The following is a 24,855-nucleotide window of genomic DNA, read 5'->3' on the forward strand; positions in this document are numbered from 1 at the left end:
TTAAACGTATACTCAAGGCAGAAGGTTAACAAGTGAACAGCTTTTCCTGTGTATTTCATCGTCTTTCACGTTAGTTTCTCTTTTCAGGTTGAACCGTAACACCTAACGGAGAACGAACGCTCCCTACAACAGTGGACAGCGTTACTTTCCCCCTTGAAAGCCCTAAGTGCACATGCGCGCGATCGTACAGCCTAGGTGGACGGGTGTCCCGCCCCTCGCCCAATAACTCTTCGGACACTCTCGCAGGCAAATCCTGAGTGGCGGAGAAATGCAGCCAATCCACGACTGCAACTGGAAAGCGGCACTCCGCAATGGCTGATAAAGTCTGATGACGTACCCGCCATCCAATCTGCAAGCGAAGGGTTGAGCTGGAGTCAGCTGGTCCTGATCCAAGCCGGGAGCCGGAAGCTACCTACCCCGTAGACTGCTCCCCATGAACCCAGGGCTGCGATGGTGAGTGAGGACGCATGCGCGGGCGTGCACGCCGGGGTTCCGTGTCCCTGTTCCCCAAGCTTCGGTTGCCCCTTAATGGCTTGCACTCCGCTGTCACCTCCAGTCCACCCTGGGACCGAAAGGGAACAGAGATGGGAGGGAGCCGACAGGGAGGGCTGGAGAAGGAAGGCTCCACTACTAGGATGTTCTGCGGCTGGGGAGTAGTCTAGATGGCCTAAGGGGCGGGGCATAAGTGAACTGGAGTGTGAAGAGTCTTGAGGAGGGGCTATGGGGCTAGGACGGTCCCCTGGGTCCAGTGTTACAAGCCATATCCAGGAGGGAGATGGGTTTGCAGGGCTCTTACGCTTCTCACCTCTTGCCTCTTTCCCCACTAGACTTCCGCACTGACACAAGGGCTGGAGCGAATCCCAGACCAGCTTGGCTACCTGGTGCTGAGCGAAGGTGCAGTGCTGGCGGTGCGTTGTGGGAAAGCAAGGCATGGGGTGTGTGTGTGGGGGGAGTCTGAGGGGGTCCTTTAGGAACACACAACCCAGAAATCCTTCAAATATTTCCCAGCTTATTTCTAGAAGGTTGGGGTTGTAGATCAGTCAGGAGAGTGAGTTGCTAAGTATGTACAAAGCCTTCAGTTTAGTCTCCAATACTGCATAAAACCAAACATGGAGGCACATAATCTGTAGTCCCAGTACTTGGAAGGTGGAAACAGGCAGATTAGAAATTCATGCTCATTTTTGGCTACATATCAAGTCGAACCACAGCCTGGACTATATGTAACCCAGCTTCAAAAAAACAAAACCAAAACTACCAAAGCCACACAATCTGTTACGGTTACTTGTAGTATGTTTTTATTTGGTATGTCTTTAAGACTCATGTGGGGAGGGCACATCTGGGTGGCACATCTGGGTGGCACTGTGGGTGAAAGCCAAGGACAACCTTTGGGAGGGAGTTCTCCTGCGGACAGAACTCAGGTCATCAGGCATTGAGGCAAGCACTTTTATGCTCTGAGCCATTTCACGTGCCCTAGAATTTTTGGGGGTGGGGGTGGGGGTGGAGGCAAGACTTCCCTAGAGGCAGGGATTGAGCTGAGCTGCAGAGACAGAAGGTTGTGAATGAGGAAGAATTCTCAGGACTGTGAGCTGGACATCCTTGCCTGAGTGTGACAGTGCCTGAGTTGGTTGTGCTTTTGTGTTGAAATGGTTTGAAGAGGAAGGATGCTGTGGTAAGACTGATACTGAACTTCCTATGGCTAGCTTCAACATCTTTGGACAAATTTTGAGGGTTACTTAAAGGGCTTTAAAAACAAAGATGTGACTCACAGAAATGGTGTAGTGTGAACTGTTCTGGGAGAGTCATCTAAGACTGGACAGGTGGCAATGAGGAGCAAGGCCAGAGACATTGTATCTTTTTTTTTTTTTTTTTTTTTTTTAGTGTCTGCACATGTGTGTGCTAAGGCCAGGGTAGGGCATTAGAGACCTACTCTTACCATTGTCTGCCGTATTCCTTGAGGCAGGGCCTCTCACTGAACCTGGAGCTAGACCGGCAGCCCTGAGCAAGCCTCAGCAATCAACCTGCCACAGTACTGGGATTCCAGGTCTGAGTGTGGCCATACCTGGCTGGGGATTTGAACTCCGGCCTTCTTGCTTGTGTAGCAGGCGCTCTTATCCACTGAGCTGTCTCCACAGTCCAGCAACCACATCTTAGAGGTTTTAATATCTGCTGGAAATAACTAGGTAAAGTACTTCTGTATGTACTTTAACCTTTTCTGAAGTACTCATCCTGTAGGACTGTGAAACAGGAAAAACCAGAACAATACTGTGGCACCTGAACAAACATGAAATTAAGAAAGGAAGCTGACCAAGGAGGTAGCTAAAGGGAATTCTGATGTCTGACTGTAGATATGTAGTGAGAGGGACTGAGCAGTTATAGTACGTGTATTATGCATGCACTGTTATAATGTTCTCATTGTTCTGTTATGAAACTTTCACAAGCACAGAATATAGGTCCAGTGTACAGATGGAGAAACTGAGAGCAAAAGGAACCAAATCTCACCAAGGGCCTGTTTAGAATCAGTGGGAAGAGGAAGTTGAAACAGTCTGTACTACTGTCCAGAGCAACTGGACTAGTGTTTCTCATTTACCCAAGGGGTAGCCAGAGGGAAAGCTTCAAAGACAAAGTGGGTGTTTCTGCTTCATAGCCTACAGACAAAACAAGTAGGAAGATGGGGAACAGGTGGAATCTTCAAAGACTGAGCAGTTAGCTCAGTGGTAGAACATCTTCCTAGAACCTTTGTGAGAGGCTGTGGGCGTGGCTCGGTATTAGAACATTTGCCCAGGAGTCTCCCACTGAGGGACTGGGGTGTGACTCAGTGGTATAGCCCCTGCCCAGAATCCCCCAGTGAGGGGCTGAGGGTGTGGCTCAGTGGTAGAGCCCCTGCCTAGAACCCCCCAGTGAGGGGCTGAGGGTGTTGCTCAGTGGTAGAGCCCCTGTCTAGAACCCCCCAGTGAGGGGCTGGTAACTACACCCTAGGTTTTGATCCCTTGAATAGCTATCAGAATTGCAGATGAAGCCTGGTATTTCAGAATGAGAAACAAAATGACACAAGGGAAGGCAGCACCATCATAAAGGGGTTTTGGGTGGGTTTTTGTGAAGCTGGGTGACTAGGGACTACAGGCAAGTATAAAGGGAAACCATAACAAATACAGGAGGCAGAGGTCCTGTGCCTTGAAACTGCTCCTAACTCTGGCCTTCCTTTTGCTCCTACCCTCCTTTATCTACATGCAGTCATCTGGGGACCTTGAGAATGATGAGCAGGCAGCCAGTGCCATCACAGAGCTGGTCAGCACAGCCTGTGGCTTCCGGCTGCACCATGGCACGAACATCCCTTTCAAACGCCTGTCTGGTGAGCTCCTGCCTTTGGTGGGGGGTAATTTCTAGAGGCCTCTCTGCTCAGGGAAGGGATTCCTGGCTCTATCCCACTGACTCCCAGTTCCTCTGGGGAGTCCCTGGTTCAACTACCGCCTTCATGCTAGTTCAGCTTACTGTCCCTCTGAGCAGTAAGGACAAGGAGCTTGCTGCCTGACCTCTGAACTACATAACTGCTTTGTCCCATCCCAGCTAATTGTGTTGTGACCCTCCATGGTGGCCACGGTACCCACTAACTCTTCTCTGTTCCCTCTCCAGTGGTCTTTGGTGAACACACACTGCTGGTGACGGTGTCAGGACAGAGGGTGTTTGTGGTGAAGAGGCAGAACCGAGGTCGGGAGCCTATTGATGTCTGAGCTATAAAAGGCACGGGCTGGAGAACCGCCTTCTACTGCTCTCGTGCAGCTGGGCCTGTGCCCACCACCCCTTTCCTCGCCCCACCCGTGGCACTTGTATGCTAAGGGAAAAGGGAAACTGACTGGGGGGTCCCCCTCTCTCCCCTTCTGCATAATAAACACTAGTCCAACCCTTCCAAGGCTTAGGGTGTGTGTGCACAATGGTTTGTCTGTGTGGGGGTGAGGATCTACCTTGTGTCCACTCAACTTTCTAGGGGGACAGTTATGCTGTGCTTTGTCCCTCAGTCAGTGGGCCAAGGTCACCAGCAGGCATCATAAAACTGACAGCTGGGGAAAGGAATGGTGGTGCACATCTGTAAACAAAATGAGGAACTAGAGAAGCACGCATACACAGGAAGGCAGCTGTTTGCATGCTGAAGGCCATGTCCCCTGTGGTCAGCACACAGACAAACTCATACTCCCTCCCAAACAGCTTTTAATAGTTTTACTTCAGCTGCGAGATGTAGTCAGAGAATAAGTTACAGGGACAGACAAAAACAGAAAACAGAACTTAAAGTGCTTCAGGCTGCCAACGTAAACACGAGGGGTAGAAAGAGGCCACCTAGCTATGTCACCAACCCCTGAGACAGGAGAGTCATTGTCATTGTCGTGGGTCCCTTCCCTACTACCACCCTCTAATTTCAGCCCTGCGGGTGGGTGCAGAGGAATTTCAGCGGCAGAGAGGACTGAACAGGAATGACAGTGAATACTCTGTAAACTCGGGACAACGTGAAGGATGGGCAAGGGAGCTCCTGCAGCCCCTGCCCTGCTGGGGTGGGGCCAGCCCTACCCCCCCCCCAAAAAAAAACCCTTAGGGAATACTGTTGGCTGAGCTGCAGCCACACTGTGATTTCACAGATTCTGCCCTCATCCCTCCCTAGCAGACACAGACAAGCAGCCCTGCAAGGCCTCTCTGCCCATAATGGGAGGTGCAGCCTTGGACCGAGGAGCCCCCCGGGGGCTCAGCGTCTCCGGTGAGTCTGGGCTGAGCTAGCAGACTGGCGCTACTTGACAGGCTGCACCACCAGGACTTTACATTCACGCTTGGCAATCTTGTCTAGAGAAAGCACAGCCTTGTCCGGGGGCAGGTAGAGAGGACGACCGACAGGGGAGGCCACGGGGGGTGTGATGGCCCTGCGTTCCATCACACTGCCTGACCTGGAAGAAGACCGAGGCTGTGGGCTGACTCTCTGAGGACAGAGCATCCCACTCAGTGGCCTGCTCCTGACCCCAACTCCCTTCTTGGTCAGACTGACATCAGTCCAGGTCCCTTACCTCATAAGGTGGCTACGGGAAGGCTGTTGGTGGGAGAAAGACTGAGAACGGCCAAGGCTAGCCTGGTGCCTCTCCACCAGGTCCCGGACAGCAGGACTGCTGGGGCTGCTCTTTCGGGACAGGGGCCGGGCCTCAGGCGGAGGGTGGGACACGCTGGCAGTGAACTGGAGCTTCAGTTTCATGTGTTGGCTCAGCTGGGTAGGGAGACGCAGACCTTCAGACCTGGGTTGGACTGGGTTTCCATTTTCCCCGTGCTCAGCCTTCTTTGCTACCTAAGATGTTGCCCCTCTAGAAGCTACAAGCCCTGACTATTTCACCCAGCACTGGGCCCACCTCGAAGAGCCCCGTCCTCAGGGCCTGGAAGGCCACACTGAAGGTCAGCGCACTGCCCTTGCGGGAGAAGCCAAGGTTGTTGAGGGGTGTGTGGCAGACGATGGAGTCTAAGGCCGCCTGCATGGCACGACGCTCCTCCTCACACAGCTGCTTCCCTGGGGACAGACACATATGCCCATGAACACTGGACAGCTTTCCTCAGTTCCCACGAGTCTTTACCAGCAGAGGGGGTTATTTAATTTGCAAAGTGCTCTTTGGGGTAAGCTGAGGATGCCGAGGGTTATGGACAGCGGTGGTTAATGCTGTGTGCTGTGGCCTGTTCTAACCCAGATGGTGTGGTAACTCCGTTAATATGCATAACAAGCCAGGAGATGTTACTTACTCAGTTTTAGAGAGGACAGAAGCTCAGAGATGAGTAACTTACCCAAGGTTACAGAGCCAGTAAAGTGTGTGTGTGTGTGTGTGTCTGTGTGGTGGTAAAGAACGTGTACCAGAGAACGTAGTTCCGGTGTCTCTGCCCACTATCTCGACTCCATCTGTGACCCTGGATGACTAGCTAGGTACACAGGAGAGCCACCCAGGTACTGAGGTGGGGCTGGTACCACCTGGAGCTGTCCTCGCTGTTCTGCCTCTTCCTTTCCCTGCCCCTCCCAGGGGACAAGGTCTCAGCCTGGCAGGTGACCCACCAGCCTGTGCGTGTTCCGGGGTCCACACAAGCCTCACAGCAAGGAAGTCTTGGAGGTTGTTGAGCAGCGTGTAGGTGACAGTGAAACGCTCGTAGGTCCGCACAGGGGACTCACAAGAAGCAGTCATCACAAAGCAGGGGCGGTCTAGGCGGACACTGGGCAGGCTAGGAGCAGTGAGAGAGGAGGCTGGATGTATGTGTTAGGCAGAGGGGGAGCAGGAGACAGCCTGGTGGGTCTCCCACATACTCACCGGTAGTGGGTGTAGATGCTCTGGGTGAAGGGCAGCTTTGGGGTGGACCACTGAACCACGGCAATCAAGGGGACTTCAAGACCCTGCAGATGGACAAAGGGAGACTTCCCATGTTCAGAGGCTCAAGGCCTTTCCCTTCCATAGTGTTTTCTTTGAGACAGGTCTTAGCCTAGACTTCTCTCCAACTCAGATAGCTGGGGATGACCTTGAACTTCTGAGCCTTCTGCTACCTCCCAGGTGCTAGGATCCCGGGCCCATGCCACTATGCTGGATTCATGCAATGCTGAGAGCAGAACCTAGGATTCTGTGCTTGCTGAGCAAGCACTCTACCAGACGAACAGTTCCCACGGCTCTTCTCCCTTCTATGAACACACCAGCTCACCTCCTTGGCCCCGGGAGGGGGCTGCTCACCCCCTCTCAGCTGGAACAGGAAGTTGTGTTCCTCCAGGGCACTAAGTGGACAGGGGAAATAGCCAGAGGTACCAGGAAGCCGACAGAAGGAGCCCATGGAGACTTCCCCAGACTGGTGACTGGTTCAGTAGAAAGGAAGGCAGGACGTGAGCTTGCCATGTCCCATGTCTGTCCCCATCACTCGACAGCCCTGCCTCCCCCAGAACCTCACCAGACATTGTCCACCAGCAGCACAGAGCCATCAGGCATGACAGGTAGATAGCTGGCATTGAAGTTGGGGAGGATTCGGATATCCCAGATGGAGATCTCTTCCTGGGAAGAGCTATTCAGCACTGTGTGGGGGGAACGAGCCCAGTTCAGTGGAGTGAGAGCCTTCCCACTCCAACTCCACCTTTACCTCACATACTGGACCCACCACTGCCCTCTAACCCACTCCCTTGCTGCTAGTCAAGTCTTGAGCAGCTAACCCTTGAGGACGGTCAAGTGTTTTCCAGCCACAGTGAGCTGCCGGCATTTCAGAACTGGAGGGGGCAGCAGCGTCAGCAGGGTGCTCACTGCAGAGAGAGGATGAGGCAGGAAATCAGACCTCCACATCGCGATCTTCCCTTCCAATGTGGCTCTCTAATCTACTCCTCTCCAAACTCAAGCTCCCCCCACCTTGGGCCTTGAAGGCGCTCTGTTCTCCACGGAAAGTCTCCCCAGGAGATCGAGTCTGTAGCAATCGCAGGTAGCCTTGATCTCTGACTTCTGGTGCCTCGACCTCCCGTTTCCACACGGTCACTACAATCTGGGTACAGGAGCCATCGGACCATGATCACGAGGAGTGGTAGATGGGTCTTGAAATGTCATCTGAATTATAGGGCAACAGCTCCAGCTTTGTCATCCTACCTTGGCCTTGGGTGTCCCTGGGGGCAGTCTATCCAGTGAAACGGTGAGTGGGAAAATGACCTCATCTGTGGACACAATTGGTTCTTCCACAGGCAGCTAGGGGTTTTGAAAGGGGTGAAGACAGTCAGGAAGGTGTCAAAGATGTAGGATCCTTTAGCCTCTCTGCAAGACAGCTCAAGTCTTTATGTCCACCCCTGGATAACAGCTGCCTCCCACCTTAGGTCCCAATGCAAGGCAGGACCATGCTGTCATCTGCCTCCTGCATCAGGTCCCTACGGAGTCCAAGCTCCCGACTGCCTCTCTTGCTTCCAGAAAACCTCCCCTCAGCCCTTGTCACCCAGAGATCCTTACCGTGGTCGCTCCCCCTGAGGTAGCAGGGCCCGGGCCGTGGGTGAGAAGGGGGCTGCAGCCTCGAAACAAACCCCCGCCCCCCGGGTCCCCTACCCCCGGGGGGTCAGCATCCTGGTCACCGCTGCCGCCGCACCCTGGCAGCGCTCCTCCGGCGCTGACCGAGGCCAGGGCGGCCAGGGCGGTCGCCAGCTCCGTCCAGGCCCCTCGGGATGTCAAGCCCGTGCCGCCCCCAATGCCAGGCCCTGCGCCGCCCCGGCAGCGCAGCACCAGCAGGAAGCGGACCGTCTCCCCCAGGTACAGATGGTTGCGCCGGGGCAGCGCCCGGTACCGACCCGGGTCCCCTGCCAGCTCGGCGCGTGGCGGCAGCGGCACAGCCGGGAAGTACATCGAGTAGTCGCATTGGGACTCCATTGGATGGGGAAGGCGACGGGACCCGAGACCCAGCCGGCAGGGAGCCACGGGACCGGCGGGAGCTCGGCCGGCGAGTCCCGAAACCGGACGACCGCGGCTCCGCCCGGCAGGCAGCGGGACACACCAGCCTGGCCCGGAAACCAGGGAAACGAACCCGGAACCTAGAACCTAGGCGCCGGAACAAGGGTGCGGGGCTGAATGACTGGAGAGAAAGCGGAAGCGGAAGGAAGGGGGCGTGGCCTCCGAGGCTTCTTGGTTGAGTCGAAGAGGAGATGCAGGCTGTTGAGAAAGAAGCCTTTAAGGAGACTAGAGACGCTTTTTTGGGTAGAATTTATTTTTTTACTTGTCAAGTGTCCCTCTTTTCCTTTATTTCTCTTAACCCTTTCCCTTGCTTTCTCCCCGACTTTCTTTCTCTTTCTGTTCCCTCTCGCTCAAGCTTCTTTTATGACAGGATTTTCTGTAGCCCAAGTTGGCCTTAAACTCCCTATAGTTGAAGTTTACTATAGTTGAGGATGGACTCAAACTTTTGATCCTTTTGTATCCATTCTACGGAGTGTTGGCGTTACAGGTATGTGCCGTCAGGTCTGACTTATGCAGGACTGGGCGTTGAGCCCAGGGCTTCACAAATGCTAGGCAAGCATTCTGCAAATTAAGCTACATCTCTGTCTTTTTTCTGCGTTCGTCGTCGTCGTGGTTGTTGTTATTGCTAGTGTGTGTGTGTGTTTCTGTGTGTTTTACTGGAATGCCTCCATCACTTCCCCTTTTAGAGCCCTACATAAAAACAAAGAACTGGAACAGGAGAGATGGCTCTTCAGCTAAGAACACTTGCTGTTCTTGCAGAGGACCAGGGTTTGGGTTTCAACACTCAGATGGTGGCTCACAGTAATTAGTAACTCCAGTTCCAGGAGAACTGTGGGCACCAGGCATGAATACAGTGTACATTTACACATGCAGGCAAAACACTCATACACATAGAATAAATCTAAAAGTTAAAAAAAATAAGTCAACGTCTCATAGCATTTATTCATTCAATAAATATTTTTACAGTGAAATCAACACAGCTCCACAACAAATATTTCATAGAGAAATGGACATACATCATGCCCCAAATGTTCTCTGTGTCACCCTCATCCAGGGGGCTTTAGGGAAACTGCTACACGAATCTGTCTTGAGGCTTGAAGAGGCAAAATTAGGGGAGAGGGGGCAGATGCTGCTGGGATTCCTACCGGAAGTCCAGACAACGCCAGTCTCACCTTAGAGCAAACTTCTTGTTCCTTTCACCCTTTGTGTCCTAATTTGTAGTCTGATACCTACGGGGTCAGTGGCCTTGAGGTCTTGAGAGGCAAGGAGACTATAGGGGGAAACTGCTTAGCATCAAGTTTGTCCTTGTACTGTAGCTCGGGGGTAGCCAAGCGTTCACACTCCTCTTGGTCTTTCTGGTTCAGTCCACTCTGCAGTGCATAGCCCAATACCTTCGCTGATCCAAACTGGAGAGGGCGGAGCCTTATGTCAGTGATGTATTTGGGGTCTAAAGCCTCACCACCCATCAGGCAACGTTTAGCCAGAGCTTCTCTTCGAGCCCGGAGCTCAGCCACGGCGCGTTGCATTCGACCCCGGCCGTACTGTTCTATCCGTGCCCAGAGGCTACGGTTGAAGTGGATATAAAGAGCCCAGTCTAGGTTATTCCAAGCTCGGGCCTGTTCTGTCAGCTTCTGCTCCTCACTAGTCACCGCAGTCTTATTGGCAGTACGGAGAATGCTCTGCTCACTTCCAGCCTGGGCATTGTGCATGAAGCCCACCACATCATCCAGACTCCAGCACAGGGCATCTGCCAACAGAACCAAGGACTCATCAAAGTACTCAGCCACCATGACCAGGTCAAAGATCGAGTCCAACCAGGCCAGACCCCACTGGATAAAGGATGAGGGCCTAAAATCTGAGGAGACAAGGCTGGCTGGCTGCTTGTGACTATCAGCAGCTGTGGCCGTAGGTCGGAAGAGAGGTCCAGGGCTAGCACCGGAAAGCACAATCTGTACCTGGAGGGATTTGGGGTCTCTGGGTAGATGGTGACTCACTCTCATGGTCTTTGTCTCTGGGGGGAAGGGCAAACCAAAGTCGAACCATAGTAAATTACGGGCGTAATGGTTGCCATGGGCCTCGGGTCTGTAGAAGGCTTGAGGATTGGACAGGAAGGCGGCCAAAGACGGTGCCTTTCGGAAAGCCGATGAAGCTGATTTGTAATAGGAGAAGGCAGAGCGAGCTAGAGCTGCTGGGTCTCGGACAATGGAAAAGAAGAAGCTATCAGAAGGCATGACCTGAAGTACCTGCAGAGGGAAGAAAGAACAGACAACTGAGGAGAAAATGACTACAAGCCGAGGCTCTGACGCACCTCAGACTCTGCTGTCCACCCTCAGCTTCCCCTACTAGCTGCGACCTTGGGGGATTACATCACACCTCTGAAAGGAAAGCAGTCAGAGGTTCCCAGGTGACTGAGAAGACGAGGTAACAGTCAGAAATCTGCAACACAGAGAGCTTATGTTGGTCATGAATGTCCTTGGGTCTTTGTGTCTTCATTGGTTGGGAAACGCTCAAACCTGGGGCTGGGAAGATGGCTCAGTCAATAAAGTGTGTGCCACCCAAGCCCGAGAACACAAGTTTATAATTTCAGTGTACACATAAAAGCCAGACAACAGTGGTGCTCACCCATAAATTCAGTGTTGAGGAGGCAGAGACAGGTAGAACCAATGGTGCTGACTGGCACACACTCAAAATCTCTAAGAGCCAAACTTGGTGTTTACTTCTACAACAAAAGTCTGCTTGTATTCAGTGTGTGTGTGTGTGTATGTATGTATGTACAGTTGTGGTGCATGTGGACTCTGGCAGAGAACTTGATTCCTCAGGCATCATCTACCTTTGTTTTCAAGATAGGATCTTTCACTGGTCTGGAACTTATCAACTAGGCAAGGTTGGCTAGTTAAGGAGCCCCAGGGACTCTCCTGTCTCTGTCTCCTCAGTGCTGGGAACACAAGAGCCTGCTATCATGCCCAGACTTTTTACATGGGTTCCGGGGATCAAATTCAGGTCCTGATGCTTGCATGCGAAGCATTTTGCTCATCTCCCCAGCCTTGCCTCCTTTTGACATAGGAACACACTTATGTAGCACACAGTGACCTTGAACTCTTGCCTCAGCCACCCGAACATTGCAGTTACAGACAGGCTAATATAGCTAGCACAGAAACCTGCATAATGCCTTTTCTGGGACACTCTTGGTCACAGCTTCAAGGCAGCAACTGGCCTTGAGGCTCCTCGGGGTGGAAGGAGGGAGATACCAGTGACAACAGATGTGCTCTCAGGCCAGTCCAATGTGGCTGCAGCGCAAGGCCCTTCTGGAACTCCTGAGGAACTTGGAGAACAAAAGACACTCCTGAAGTAGGGCATTGAGGAAGGGTGCTGAAAAACCAGTAGGACTAAAGTCTGGAGTGTATTCTTTATTTTTATTTTTCAACAGGTACCTTGACAATCAGCCGTTGCAGACTGATTAACATGATATATTAAGAAGCTTTCTGCTCTGATAATGACTTTTATCATGGGATCTAACATTTCTCTATCACAATGTTCTTTGGTAATAAGCCTATCCTTAAGGAAGTTTTAAGACTTACCATCCTGTGGTAGACAGATGACTCAGTACCTTCTACGATGCACTTATGAGAGCTGGTATTCAGATCCCAGCACCCATATAATGAGCCAGGTATCTCTGCAAATGCCTGTAAGCCACCCCCAACGGCAGCGGAGCTAGCCTGAGAACCTAGCCTCACATTCAGGAAGGGGCACTGCCTCAAAGGACAATGAGGACCCCGACATCTTCTCCAAGCCTTCCCCCTCTCTCTCTCTCTCACACACACACACACACAAACACAGCTAAATCTTTAGATGAAAACAAAGTTTGGATCAAACGCCAAAATGCTGAAAGAAACCTATTTAGAATTTAAGGGGTTATGTGCACCGGGAACTATATGAGCAGATGACGTTTCATGGGGAGATGATCTAAGAGTGGGATTTACAGTAGAACAGACTAAAAATTACTGAGAAAAGCAATCAATTGGTTTTTTTTAAAAGGAGCTAAGTGGGCTGGAAAGATGGCTCTGTGGATAGAGTGCTGTGCAAGAACGAGGACCCGAGTTCAAATCCCCGTTAAGTCGAACAGAGCCTGTCTCTGTAATCGCCACCAATGGCGAATCCCCAGAAGCCCACAGAACAGCTAGTCTAGAGTACATGGCCACCAACAGGGAGAAAAGGACTCCATCTCAAATGAGGTGGAAGGTGAAAACCAACAGCAAGGTTGTTCTTGAATCTCTACACACCAGGGCACACACATACCTGTATCACAGGAACACACACAGACATTCTACATATGAAATTTTTTTTTTTTAAAGTACCTTTTCTTAACTGTTTTTTTCATTTCCTTCATTAATATGGGCATGCCCAGAGGGCAGAGCCTTTGAACTTTTTTTTTTTTTTTTAAGCAGAAGCTAACTGTCTCTGGCATCCGAAATAACTTCCCAGTTCTACCATTTGTTGCTTGTATGACTTTGGCATTTCACTGATGTTATTAGAACCTATGTTTCTTACAGTATAATTCTGGCTCAGTGTATCTGGAAGATTGTGGAAGTGCCTGGAACATAGTAGGTAGTCAGTGGCAGGAGCAAGAATGTCACCTCTCAGCCAATAGAGGAACTTAGTTCAGTGATCCTTGTCATTATCCCAAACTCGACAGTTGCCCCTTGATATTGAACAGTGGCTTCTTGCTGCCCTTGACATCACCCTCAATCCTCAGCTGTTAAGTAAATTCTGCTGTGCCTTCAACAAGGGTGTGCCCAGTATGGTGGCTCACACCTGTAATCCTGAGCAAAGAGGGTAGCTGAGAATTTAAGGAAAGACCAGGGTACAAAGCAAGAACCTGTTTCAAAATGATATGTTTTGGCAGCCAGCTATTCTATTAACTGCAATACCCTCCTGATACACACGTATACACTTTGCTTCCTTGAGCATGCCCAGTCTGAGCTGGGGATATAGGTCAGTGGTAAAGTGCTGGCATAGAATGTGTGGGGGAGCACTGGGCCCAATCCCCAGTACTTCACTAAAGCAAACAAGAAAAATCACCACGAATGTTTGCTGGGCATTGTGGTTCATGCCTATGACTCTAGCACTCCGAGAGACTGATAGAAATAATGCTGTAGGTTCCAGGATATCCTGGGCTCATGTTGATGACTTTCTCAAAAAGCCAAAAGGTTCCCCCCAAAGAATGTCTGAGCTGGAGAACTAGCTCAGTTTGTAGAGTGCTTGCCTAGCATGCTCAGAGTGCTAGACCCCATCCCCATCTCTGCATAAACAATAGTGGTGGGGCATACCTGTACCCGGCACTCAGGAGGTGGAGGCAGGGGCATCAGGACTTCAGGATCATCCTCAGGTATGTAGTGGGTTTGAAGCCAGTCTGAACTACATGAGATCCAGTAACAATACAAACAGAAGGACACACGCACATGAGAAAGCTGAATGTATAATAAGTCTTGACTTGAAACCCCTCTCTGATCTTTCTTTTGAGTTCCTTGCCCACCACACCATTCCTTCTCTGTTCTCCTTCCAAGTGCTCTTTGTCCCTCATGATGCTAGGATTACAATGTGAGCCACCACACCCAGTGCAGGTGTGCGTTCACCGGTTCAAGCTTTGTGAGAGAATGTGCTACCTCTCCCATAAGAAGCTTCCTTGGGGGGATCAGAACTGGGGTCTCTTTTTGCTGTTGCTGTTTGTTTTAGAGACGGCGGTCTCGTAATGTAGCCTAGGCTGGCCTCCTACTATTTTGTTTTTATTTTTTTATTTTTTTGAGATAGGGTGTTTTGTTTTCTAGACTGACTTAGAATGGACTGTGTAGCTGAGGCTAGCCTTGAACTCCTGATCCTTCTGCCCTCCTGCGTACCACCACACTTAGTTTATTTGGTGCTTGGAATCGAGCCCAGGGCTTTTTGCATGCTAGACAAGCATTCTATCAATGGTGCTATATCCCTAGTCTGACCTTCAGTTGGCTCCTGTCTCAGCTTCTCCAGGACTGGGATTCAAAATGTCCAGCTGTTCTGTACTCTTGAGAGCTTAACACAGAACTGATGAGAAATCTCAGATGTGGAGCTTACACATAACCACAACACCAGGGAGATGGAGGCAGGATCCTGGGGCTCACTGGCCAGTCAGTTTAGCTGAATGAACAAGTTCCAGGTTCAATGAGAGACCCTGTTTCAAAATCTAAGATGTAGAGTGACCGAGAAAGACACGTGGGATTGACTCTGGCTTCCACAAGCACACACACCCTCCACACACAAATCCCATTTGAGAGAAGACACTGGCTTCCAATACTGGCTTCCTGCCCCAGAGAAAGGACATTTGTAGAAAGAGCAATAGGAGACCTCACTTTTATGCCCCAGGGTCCAACTTACATGTAAACCCTTATACCAAGACATGGAACCCTTCTCTTACAGACCTCTTTCCTAGTCTACCCTCACTGCCTCCTCACCTCTTTCAGGTTGAATCTCATGTGATGACAGAGGATATGGAAAGGCTTCTGGGTATCTGAGCTCTGGGGATGGTAGCCTTTGACCTTAGAGGCCTGGAAAAGCTTTGGATAGCCAAACTGGTAGTGGGCAGGTAGGGCAAAACGTAGCCCTTGCTGGTCCCCATATCGATGAAGGAGATTAAGCACAGAGCTGCTCCCAGATTTGTGCGTCTTCAAGAACACAAGTCGCTGTCGGGGTAGGCAAGACTTAACAGTTGGTCCCAGTGAAGGGATCCAGGGCTGTCGGAACTGCAGTCCAGGTAGCCTGGAAAAAAAGATAGGGAGGGACATACTCTGCCCCTTAGCGTTATGTGGGGCAGGTAGGTCCTGGTAATGAATAGACAGGAACGCCCACCCCCTAGAGACACTTCCCCAGGAAGGATCAAGGAAGAATAGGTGTGTGTGTGTGTGTGTGTGTGTGTGTGTGTGAATTTATAGTCAGAGAGGTAGGACAGGATAGGAACTCACCTTCTCTGGAACGATCCCCCCAAGAACTGGAGGCCAAATCCGATGGTCATGAAGACTCCCAGAGCCACTCCCAGGCTCCGGGGCCTCCAGAGCCTCATGGTCCTGGCAGGGGACAGAGGGCCCATATGTCACTAGGGAAGTGACATTAAACAGGAACAGAGCCAGGGCCAAGAGCCATGGGTGGTGGAGAGAGCAGGAGATGGACGGACAGCTGTGGAAGGCACCTTTTGGAGATCAGGGGATCATTCCCCAGGCTTCCTCGAAACCCTGGTTGAGTCTGCCCCCCTGAGTTAGCAGATTTTTGCCTCTGTCAGCGTCTAGAAGGAAAATGAGGGGGAAGGAGAGGAGTCTAAGGAGCTTTTCTTCTGCCACTGAGACCTGAGGCAGGGATGGGGAGTAGCGTGGTGTGGGCGTGTGCAGTTCCTACTGCCACTTCCTAGCTCTCCGGTTGTGCTCACCCCCTCAAACACTGGACACCTAACAGGGAAGGAGGTAAAGCCAGGACCCAGATCTCAAATGAAACAGTAAATGAGATCAAACCTGTTGGCTTATGATGACGACCTGGCATTGTCCAGCCAGGCCCTGGCTGCCTTCTGAGTCCTCCTGTCAATCACAAATAGGAATGAATAGCTCTCTCCTTCTGCGGCAAGTATAGGGAGAAACCTTAGGAAGGGATGAAGGACCAGATAGGGACAGGTTGAGAACCCAGGAGGAGGAATGGGGGCTGGTGGTCATAGAGAAGTGTGTGGTGAGCCACTGCTCCTGCTGGCAAGGCTACTACCCACTCACCACAAGGAAGACCCCAGGGTCTAAAAGGGGCTCCTGGAGTGGGTCTACAGAGTTCCCAGTACACCTCATCCCACTTCGTAATCCTATCTATCAGCATAGGCAGCAAGCCAAAGGGAAGGATTTTGATTGATTCTTCTTTCCTCAGCCTTAAGTTTCCCGATCAACTTAGAGTGTAACTCCATCTTTTCAGATCACACACTGCAATCAAAGATCAAGGTCCTTCCAACATGCTTAAAAAGCCTCCTTCCCCAAACTAGCCAGGATGACCCCAGATGGCTATCCAAGCTTGATATCCAGAGATCTGCCTCCTGGCATAATCCCTAGCTCTCTTTCCCCAGAGCACAGCCCCCAGGATTCAGAGAACTTGCTCCCCTATCCTGAGCTAACCTCGGATTTCCTCCCATCCGCCTAGAGCTCCTCTCATTACCTTTCATCCCAGCTCTCTCTCTCTGCAGCTTTGGTGAATGCTGCATCTGTCTCCAGCCCCTTGTTAAGGGTCTTCTGTGAACCCCTCAAGTCTCCTTCCAGAAATCCAAAGGTTCCTCCACTGGTTCCAGCCTCAGCATCTCTAGACACTCATCAGGCCATAAGAAGAGCAGCTGAAAAACTGGGTCAGGCTGCCCAGCCTCTGCCCAGGATCAACTTGCCCCACAAACTTTTCTAGCACCCAGACTCCTCCCCATCCCCACCCTTTGTGTGCTAGTCCAAGAAGCTACTTGCTTGCTTGGGCATTGATGGTCTCTCTGGGTCTCTCCCCTCCCTGCCCCTTCACCAGTCCGCTGGGGAAAGATTGCCTAGACTGCCTTTGAAAGATGCCACTTCTACGCTACTTTCAAGTTGGACTCAATTACATCTCTTTCTTTTTGGCTTTCCACAAAACAAGAGATTTATTCAGGTGAAGAGACTGGGAGACAGAGAGGCTGCCAAGCGGAGCAGCCCTTACCCCGAAGGCAGGAGCACTGGCGTGTTAATCTAAGTAGGCCTGGTGTTCTGCACATTTTACAGGTACTTCCTCATGTAATTTGTTTGATCTCCAAATTGTTCAATACATTAAGATACTCATACCCCAGGCTTGAGAAACCCAGGGTTGTTCTTTAGGGCTGCTTGCTCCCCAGGGCTAGAGAGACTCCAAGAGGCACGAAGCAGGTAGACACTGAGCCAGTTACAGAGACCCAGGGGAAAGCAGACTGGAGGAAAAGCACTTGCTGCACATACGAGGACCCAAATTAACTCCCCAACCATGTGAGGACACTAGGCCTGACCACAAGCACATCTTCCCTGTGATCCAGTGATCTGGGAGGACAGAAGGATCTCTGGAGCGTGTGGCTGCCAGCCTGGCATCAGAGTAAGAGTGCCTATCTCTAGGGAATAAGGCGGTGACATAGCACACATGTGCACAAACACGCACACAGAGCCACACACATGGTCCGACAAATTATTTATTTACCAATAAACACTGAAACATGAGATGGAAGCTTGTGAAGGATGTGGATGGCAAAGGTGACAAGATGGGTCCCCCCCCCCCATATTTAAGAAACATGATTTAAAAAGAGCCAACAAAACTCAGGTCCTACCTACCCCGCTCCTGTTCCACTGTCAGCACCCAGCTTTATTGGTTTCCAATTCTCAATCTTCCTGCCTCAGCCTCCACAATAATAACAGGTTTCCAGGCAAGTGACATCACTCTCAGCTAGTTTATTTGTCCATTACCAGTATCAGGTCCCCATGCCAACAGTACCGTCCCTCCCCGCTTCCAAGTTCCTTCAACCTATTCCCAACCCCCACCCCTGCCTTCTGCATCAATGAGCCCTAAGTCTTAAAAGAGCTGAACCATACTCCCTTCCTAAATAAATATCCCCAGTTCCCAAATGAAAAAATAAATATTATGAACACCCATCTACCTCCCACCCTACTAATAGGAAACTCCTGGATTTGGGGCCCCAGCCATTCACCCACAAAGTCCCTTTCTGCCCTCTCTGTAGCCCCCTTCCACTCTTCCTCAAGCCTGGCTGAGGGAGATGGAAGGAAAAGGCCACTAAGCCTCCTGACGCTGGGCTGCCCCTCGCTCATTATCGAAGTCCAAGCAGGGTGAGGGCTGAGGGGAGGAGAATGAAGACGCGTGGGGTATGGAGGCCAACAGATGACCCCAGGCTCCTGCTTCGGCCCTGGTTGTATCTGCTGCTTCCTCCTCTCACTCCGAGACCATCCCTTCGAGGAGGACGAGGTGGCCTTGGAGGCCTGGCTGGGGGAACCACAGGTGCTGCCCCTGCTTTCCAGTCGTCTGCGTACTGCTGTCCCCCTCCCGAGCCACTGGCATCTTCATCTGTGCAGGTGGACAGGATCAGAGGTAGGCGGGAGAAAGGGAGAGCAAGAGATTCCAAATGCAGGGGAAACTGAGATAAGCCATGAACACATTTTTATACATAGCCATGCACCGAAATGTCAAAATGAAACCCATTACCTTGTAAATTATACAAAAATAAGAGGGAGAGAGGCAAGAGGCCACACAAGTGTGAGCCATGAATACCAGGGAGGAAACGCATAATCAGGTACCAAACAAGGAGCTGGGAGAAGACAGAGCCGAAGAAAGAGTCCTGATGGGGAGAGCAGGCAGACAAGAAGCCAGAAAACAAAGGTAGAGAAATGGGGATGGGGAGGGAGGGGGAGGAGAGGGAGAGCATTCAAGGCAAGAAAGGGTGAATGTGCTTGTTTCTCATTTTGCCTAATTTCACGGGTCGGTGGGGGCAGCCCAGTGACACCACAGCTAGCTCCCCTGCCCCCAGTCCTCTTTACAATAAACTTTCCCAGTGTTGTGTAGGAATGTGTGTGTCTCCCACTACAATAAGAAGGGAGACCTTTTGAGACAGGCACTTAAGGTTTAAGTGAATAGAAGTGAACAAAGCTAATTAATGTAGGGCGGGGGCAAGGGGTGGAAGGGTGGCTAGTGGGGCAATGTGTGGGGCTCGAAGGGGGGATGGGCAGGAGGGGAAGTGCAGTGGGGGTGGTGTTAAGGAGCAATGGAGAGTGGCAGGAGCAGGATTAGACTAGGGCGTCAGCGGGCTTGGCTCCAGAGCTCGATCTTCGCAGATTGAGGGAAGTGGGCGGGACTTGAGAAGCAATGGACCGGGGCCGGGTCAAGGGCCTTGCAGAGTGGGTTTCTGAGCCTCACCCGCATCATGCATGTCAAGGTCCTGACCCAGCGCAGCCGCCTTCATTCGAGCAGTAGCTGCTCGGAGATGGAGTCTCCGCCGCCGCGTCGGGACATCAGGACTTGAAGTATCCAACTCCGGGTTGCGGAGCTGCTCGTTCAAGGAGCCCACGACCACAGGAGACATATACCTGAGAGCACAGTACCCTGAGCTCCCGCTGCAGCTTTACCTCCTTCCAGACTCCCATAGCCGCCAAAGCCCTACACTCACCGGCCTCTCCCGACTCCAGTCCAGCAGGGTGCCGCCTCCTGTGAGAGATCTGCCGCCATGCGGGAGTCCCCACACACCGTTACAGGCAGCCCAGCCCAGAAGCCCCTTACTCGGCTAAGTCTCTCGCGGAGCTCCCAAACCTGCAGGACAGAAAACAAAGCTGCAGCGCTTCTGAGCGGTTGTCTTGCCACACCCACCAGCACTGGCGGCTCTGCTACAAACCAGACGGTGCAGATTAGTGCCTGCTGCTGTTGTGGGCCGTTCTTCCTCAGCAGACACCCTCCACGACCGGCTAGCCTCTTCTCGGGGTGCTGGTGCTCGCCGGTTACGGGATTGCACCGGGTGGGGGGTCCCGCATTCCTGGAACACCTAAGTACAAGGAAAGACCTCAACAGTCGCTCTGAAGCAAACCACACTGTGTCCTGCCTCTGAAACTACAGTCCCTCATATGCCCTATTGTTTCTGACACTCACACCTCACCGCCACCCTTCCCTCACTATACCTTGGCTGACACCTTCACACTGTTTTCCTGCAAGTGCATCAAACCTTCTGAGATCTTCACCCCAATGGACTCAGCAGCCAGCTCAAAGGAAAAGGGTCCCTGGAGTTTCTCAGCCAACAGCAGGAGACCATCTTGAGAGCAGGGGAAAAGAGAAAGGGATAGAAGGGGCAGCACTGATCTAATATGTCCCCACACATCTCACTGGGGCCTTAGAAGGGAAGAGCAGTTTGCTTGCTTGTAGGTGGGCTGTGAGACAGCATGAGAACCCCCCTTCCCTCTTGTTTTTTCCCCAGTTTGGTTTTAGGCCACCCTTCCTCTCCTTACTCAAATGGCCCCCAACCTTATTCAGGGTCCTCCCCCATCTAGGGCTTTCCTGAGCCCCCTCACCCAGATATCCACCCCATTCAGGCTCCAGTCCCCTGCTGCTGAGGCAGCCATGGGCCACATTGAGGCAGAAGCCCCGGCAGGGCATAAGTGAGGGTACTCCCCGACAAAGTGGGCAGCCGATCAGACGCATCAGGGCTTGTCTGCAGCCTTCCAACATGGGTACCTGTGGGTAGAGAATGGGTCTGGGCATCCATGAACACACAGGCTGTTCTTAGCAAGCCTGATGCTGGGCATAGAGATGTCAAAGATCCTGACCCACCTCCCCAGTCTATCTGTTGGAAGCTGGATATGAGCAACTGTGGCTGGTGACCCCATGTGGCACCCAGTGATACCATGGGAGTGTCACATGGGTGGGAAGGGGGGTACCTGGAGAAAAGCTTGCTGATTCTGTTTCATGAGAGGGGTTTGACTAGGGTGTTATTGAGGAGGAGGTGGTAAGGAAAGATTCAGGGCCAAGAGTGAGCCCAGGCTGAGGAGAAACGGGGCAGGAGGTGAGACTGGGGACAGGACCAGTGATGAAGAGAGGCCTTCAGCAGCAGGGAGGAGGGAGGGGACACTGAGGGGTTCACTACAATCATGAACTGCTATGGAAAGATTAGCAGAAGGCACGTGAGTCACCAGAGGGAAGACCAGAAATCACAGGAGATCCTGTCAGACACCCAGTGGAAGCCTGATTCTGGCCTTCCTTCCTGAGGTCCTCAGGAGCACCAGAACCCAGGAACAGTAAGGGACAGCTCTAGGCCTCTCCTGCCAGCTGGTGTCTGTCTTTTTCACTTCCTGGACTCTAACCTTAAGTGCTTCGCTGACCACATTTCTTCCAGTTTCCAGACCCTGGACCAAGGCCCGGGCTGCCACCAGTGCCCGGGTTATCTGGAGGGAAAAAGATGAGAAAAAAAAAAAAAAAAAACAATAAAAATTATTATCAGCCAAGACTGGAGTGAGAGACAGTAGGAAGTTGAGTCTGTGGGATTAATTTGAGGGATTCAATAGGCCCAAAGGAATTGTGGTCTAGAAGGGTTTGGAAAGAGCTGGTAGGGTGCAGAGACGGACACTGAACCGGAAGTGAGAAGCTGCAGGTGTGAGCTCCTGCACCACTGCTTAGCCCTGAGACTTGCTTGGGAGCCCCACTGTTCTCTGTAAAATAAGGGTGCTCTCATTTATCTCAAACAAATATGGTGACAATTCAATGTGACACGGGAAGTGAAAATGATTCCAAACCTTGGTGCCCGATTCTTAATTAGCTGAACCACAGGAGGTCACCATGTTAGGATTAGAGAAGGGTTGGCAGAAAATAGCTGAGGGTGGAGGGCCAAGTGTGTATGTATATAAATAAAGTAGGGCAAAGAATGTTATGAGGTCAGAGGTCATGAGGTCAGAGGTGACATGGGCACAAAAGGGGGTGACTACCTTGGAGATGACAGTTCATAAATTAGAGGTCACTAGGCTCTGAGGTTGGTGAGGCTCAGGTTGTGGGGCCTCCTCACCTGCAGGCGGAGGCGGCGGGGTGAGTCCCCGAAAGGCTGCAGAGAACCATCAGCGGTTGAAGTGAGTCGAGTAAGGCAGAGCAGGAAATCAGGAGGGAAGCTGTATTGTGGGTGCAGCAAAGGGAAGGCTCTCTCCAGGAGCTGCGCCCAGAAATCCGCCAAGGTGTCCTCTAAGCCCTCGCCAGACTTCTCATAGTAGTCCCGCAGGCCAGAGAACAGGCTATTGAAGATGACTGCGTGCTGCGAATATAGGCGGCCATAGGAATGCGAGAAGAGCTGGGCCAAAGAATGCTGGGACACAGACAGCATCTCCCGAAAAAACTCTGACAAAGGTGGACGGACGAAAGGAGGGAAGAGAGAGAGGGACAGCAGGGAAAGGGCAGAGGCAGGAGGGAATGAGGAAGAGAAGAGGCAAAAGAATTAGAAGCCAAGCAAGTCGGAGATCTGGCAGACTGGGAACGAGGAAGGGCAGGGTCCTGGAAAGAATGGGGAGGATGGAGATAAGCAGGGAGTTCTGGAGTGGGTGGTGGTGGGCTACCTATGGCGGCAGGAGGTGGGACTAGGAAACGGGGTGCAAGGCATAAACATAAGTAGGTGTGAAACACATCTGGGGACCCCCAAAGGTCCTCACCGTTAAACTTTCTGTGCCGGGCAGCCAGCGTGTGAATCAGGAAGGAGCCACTGTCCTCCACCAGGCCACGGAAGGTGACCTCAGCATCCCTGATCAACTTCTGCTCTGTCTCGCTGGGACAGCAGGTGTACTCCTGAGGACAGATCTGAAGGTGCTCACCTGGGCAGAGGAGACAGGGAGGCAATCAGGAATTTCCTTTCTTCCCCTGCCTATCTCTGGGGGCTGATTTTTCTCTTCCATCTGCCCGGTTGCTTTTTCCTTTGTCTGCCCCTTCAGCCCTACCTGAACCCTCCTTCATTGTCCCTTTCGAATCTCAGCTTCACCCCTATTTGTAATGGGATCATCTATTGGACAGATGCTTAGAGGGTCATATTAGTGACCAGAGGGCCTTCAGGTGACCCTCCCCAATGCTGCACATCCCACGCCTCCAGGGACTTATGGGACATCAACGGAATGAAGAACGGGATTTGTAGGGGTGGGGCTACTTGGTAAGCAAGAAAGTACTGTCATAAAAGCTCACAGGAATTGCAAAGCGATTTCTGGCTGTTAGAAGACACTAACGGGTGTGCTAATTCTGGAGAAGGGAATTCCTTGGGTGGGGATTGAATGAGAGCTATTATGTGAGCAGCAGGGTTATTGTGATCCCGGTAAGGAAGTTACAGAAGGAGAAAGATGCCCAACAGCTGAAACAATCATCGTAATGGTCACTGAAAGGAAAGAGTTATTGTGAGATGAGGAGGACCGGTCCCCGCCCCTTCCCACCCCTGACTCTTCCCTCTTTCTTCTCACCTGAGATGAGGGAGGGAGGGATTAGGTTTAAGCTATATCCCCGGGCCCCCAGCACCTGCCGAGTCTCTGCACAACTCCGGACGACCTTTGCCTCACTCCCATGTCCCGGTCCTGGACCGGGACACAGAGGGAGCAGCAAAAGCAGGAGAGGTCGCAGCGCGGACATAGCTGCTCTCCCTGGGACAGGGCAAAGTGAGTCCTAAGGAGGAAAGAAGAGTCCAGGGAACTCTAGAATCCCGTTCTTGGCCGCGGGACGTCTCGAAGAAAAGAATTGAGAGCGTGACCCCCAAAACTGAACAACCCCAGCACCGTAGCTGGACCAGGAGGCATCTGCGGAGACAATGGGAGCCGGGGAGCGGGACAGGGGGCGGGGCCCGAAGCGGGAGCCCGCCAATGATCAGAAGAAACCGGCCCCGGGGGCGGGGGCAGGGTAGAAATGAAGCCAATGTGGAACGTCAGCTCGGCAGGGGGCGGAACGCGGCCCGCACGGTAGAGGTGGGCGGGGTAAGGGGTGTGGTCTGGAGGAGGGGCGTGGCATTCTTACTAGAAAGGTGGGGCTTGAGTGAAACTGAGCCTATTGCAATTGAGGAGCCGGACTGAAGGCGGTAGCAGAACGCTCAGCCAATGGAAGGGGACATAGGCGTAAAGGAGGCGTGACCAGGGTGGAGCAAGCTGCACGCGCTAGAGCCCACGTGACAGGGATGCACGCCACATGCCTGGTGGCTGCTCGAAGTCCAGCGTGCTGTGCGGCTGGAACGTGGTTAGCACGAGCTCGCTCGGTGCCAAGTCTCGCGACACTTCTCAGCCGCGCGAAGACCAGTTAAGCTCGCGCCTGCGCACGGCGTATCGCGCGCCTTCCCGCGTTTTTCTAAGACTTACCCGCCCGCCGTCTGAGGAAGGAGGGCTGCAGCGGCGGGCGTCTCACGTCAGAGGTGGGATGTCCGCTGAGACCTGAAAGGACCCCTGAGGTGGTGACCTTTCTTCAACCGTGATCATCTAGCGGTCATTCTTCCAAGCTCAAACAGTGAGGTTGCCCCTTTTTGGACCCACAAATAGGCGGCGTTCCAAATCCCCTGCCCCCTTGTCCCTTCACCGAGGGCCGTAGCTCTGTGGTGTCCGCTATGGAGGCCAGAAATCCCATCTTCTGACCCGGAGAGATAAGTAGTCTCCTAAACTGAGGGAAGAGTCCCTCACCCTCGGCTCAAATAAGCTTCGGGGTCAACCTTCTGTAGCGCTTTCTGGAAGTAGAGAACGCGCACTTTAGTCTTTGGAATGTTTCTGGCCTAACTCCAACGACACCTCTACTTCCAAATCACCCGTAGCCTCCCGTTTCATGTAGAGTTGGGGAATGTTTTCCAGAAATGGAAATCTTAGCTGCTTTGCTGGTTCGGTTTTAGCAGCTAAGCCTCATT

The 24,855-nt window shown here is 52.2% G+C and overlaps 4 protein-coding genes across 4 annotated transcripts; 1 reads left to right on the top strand and 3 right to left on the bottom strand.

The window, feature by feature from the left end:
* Positions 1-390: 390 nt before the first annotated feature.
* On the top strand, positions 391-3,897 carry LAMTOR4 (late endosomal/lysosomal adaptor, MAPK and MTOR activator 4). Its single transcript, XM_080940440.1, has 4 exons — positions 391-453; positions 828-908; positions 3,232-3,349; positions 3,631-3,897. Exons 1-4 carry the CDS (start codon positions 451-453, stop codon positions 3,726-3,728), a joined length of 300 nt encoding a protein of 99 aa, XP_080796566.1. The 5' UTR covers positions 391-450; the 3' UTR covers positions 3,729-3,897.
* Positions 3,898-4,186: 289 nt separating this feature from the next.
* Positions 4,187-8,390, bottom strand: TRAPPC14 (trafficking protein particle complex subunit 14). Its single transcript, XM_080941149.1, has 11 exons — positions 7,962-8,390; positions 7,611-7,706; positions 7,380-7,509; positions 7,190-7,276; positions 6,934-7,054; positions 6,694-6,841; positions 6,312-6,394; positions 6,062-6,225; positions 5,376-5,530; positions 5,043-5,236; positions 4,187-4,925 (listed from the first exon to the last, which is right to left on the bottom strand). The coding sequence occupies exons 1-11, from the start codon at positions 8,370-8,372 to the stop codon at positions 4,772-4,774; spliced, it is 1,743 nt and encodes a 580-aa protein (XP_080797275.1). The 5' UTR covers positions 8,373-8,390; the 3' UTR covers positions 4,187-4,771.
* Positions 8,391-9,682: 1,292 nt separating this feature from the next.
* On the bottom strand, positions 9,683-15,567 carry GAL3ST4 (galactose-3-O-sulfotransferase 4; the record flags this gene model as incomplete). Its single annotated transcript, XM_080940748.1, has 3 exons — positions 9,683-10,696; positions 14,936-15,239; positions 15,443-15,567. 3 exons carry the CDS (start codon positions 15,565-15,567, stop codon positions 9,683-9,685), a joined length of 1,443 nt encoding a protein of 480 aa, XP_080796874.1.
* A 2,733-nt stretch (positions 15,568-18,300) lies between these two features.
* GPC2 (glypican 2) lies at positions 18,301-23,609 on the bottom strand (the record flags this gene model as incomplete). The annotated part of the gene is made up of 10 exons (XM_080940461.1): positions 18,301-18,554; positions 19,401-19,570; positions 19,651-19,790; positions 19,873-20,019; positions 20,153-20,283; positions 20,540-20,702; positions 21,329-21,409; positions 22,024-22,346; positions 22,655-22,813; positions 23,444-23,609. 10 exons carry the CDS (start codon positions 23,607-23,609, stop codon positions 18,301-18,303), a joined length of 1,734 nt encoding a protein of 577 aa, XP_080796587.1.
* Between the last annotated feature and the right edge of the window lie 1,246 nt (positions 23,610-24,855).

Source organism: Micromys minutus, assembly GCF_963924665.1.
Source record: "Micromys minutus genome assembly, chromosome: 29".
Lineage (NCBI taxonomy): Eukaryota > Metazoa > Chordata > Mammalia > Rodentia > Muridae > Micromys > Micromys minutus.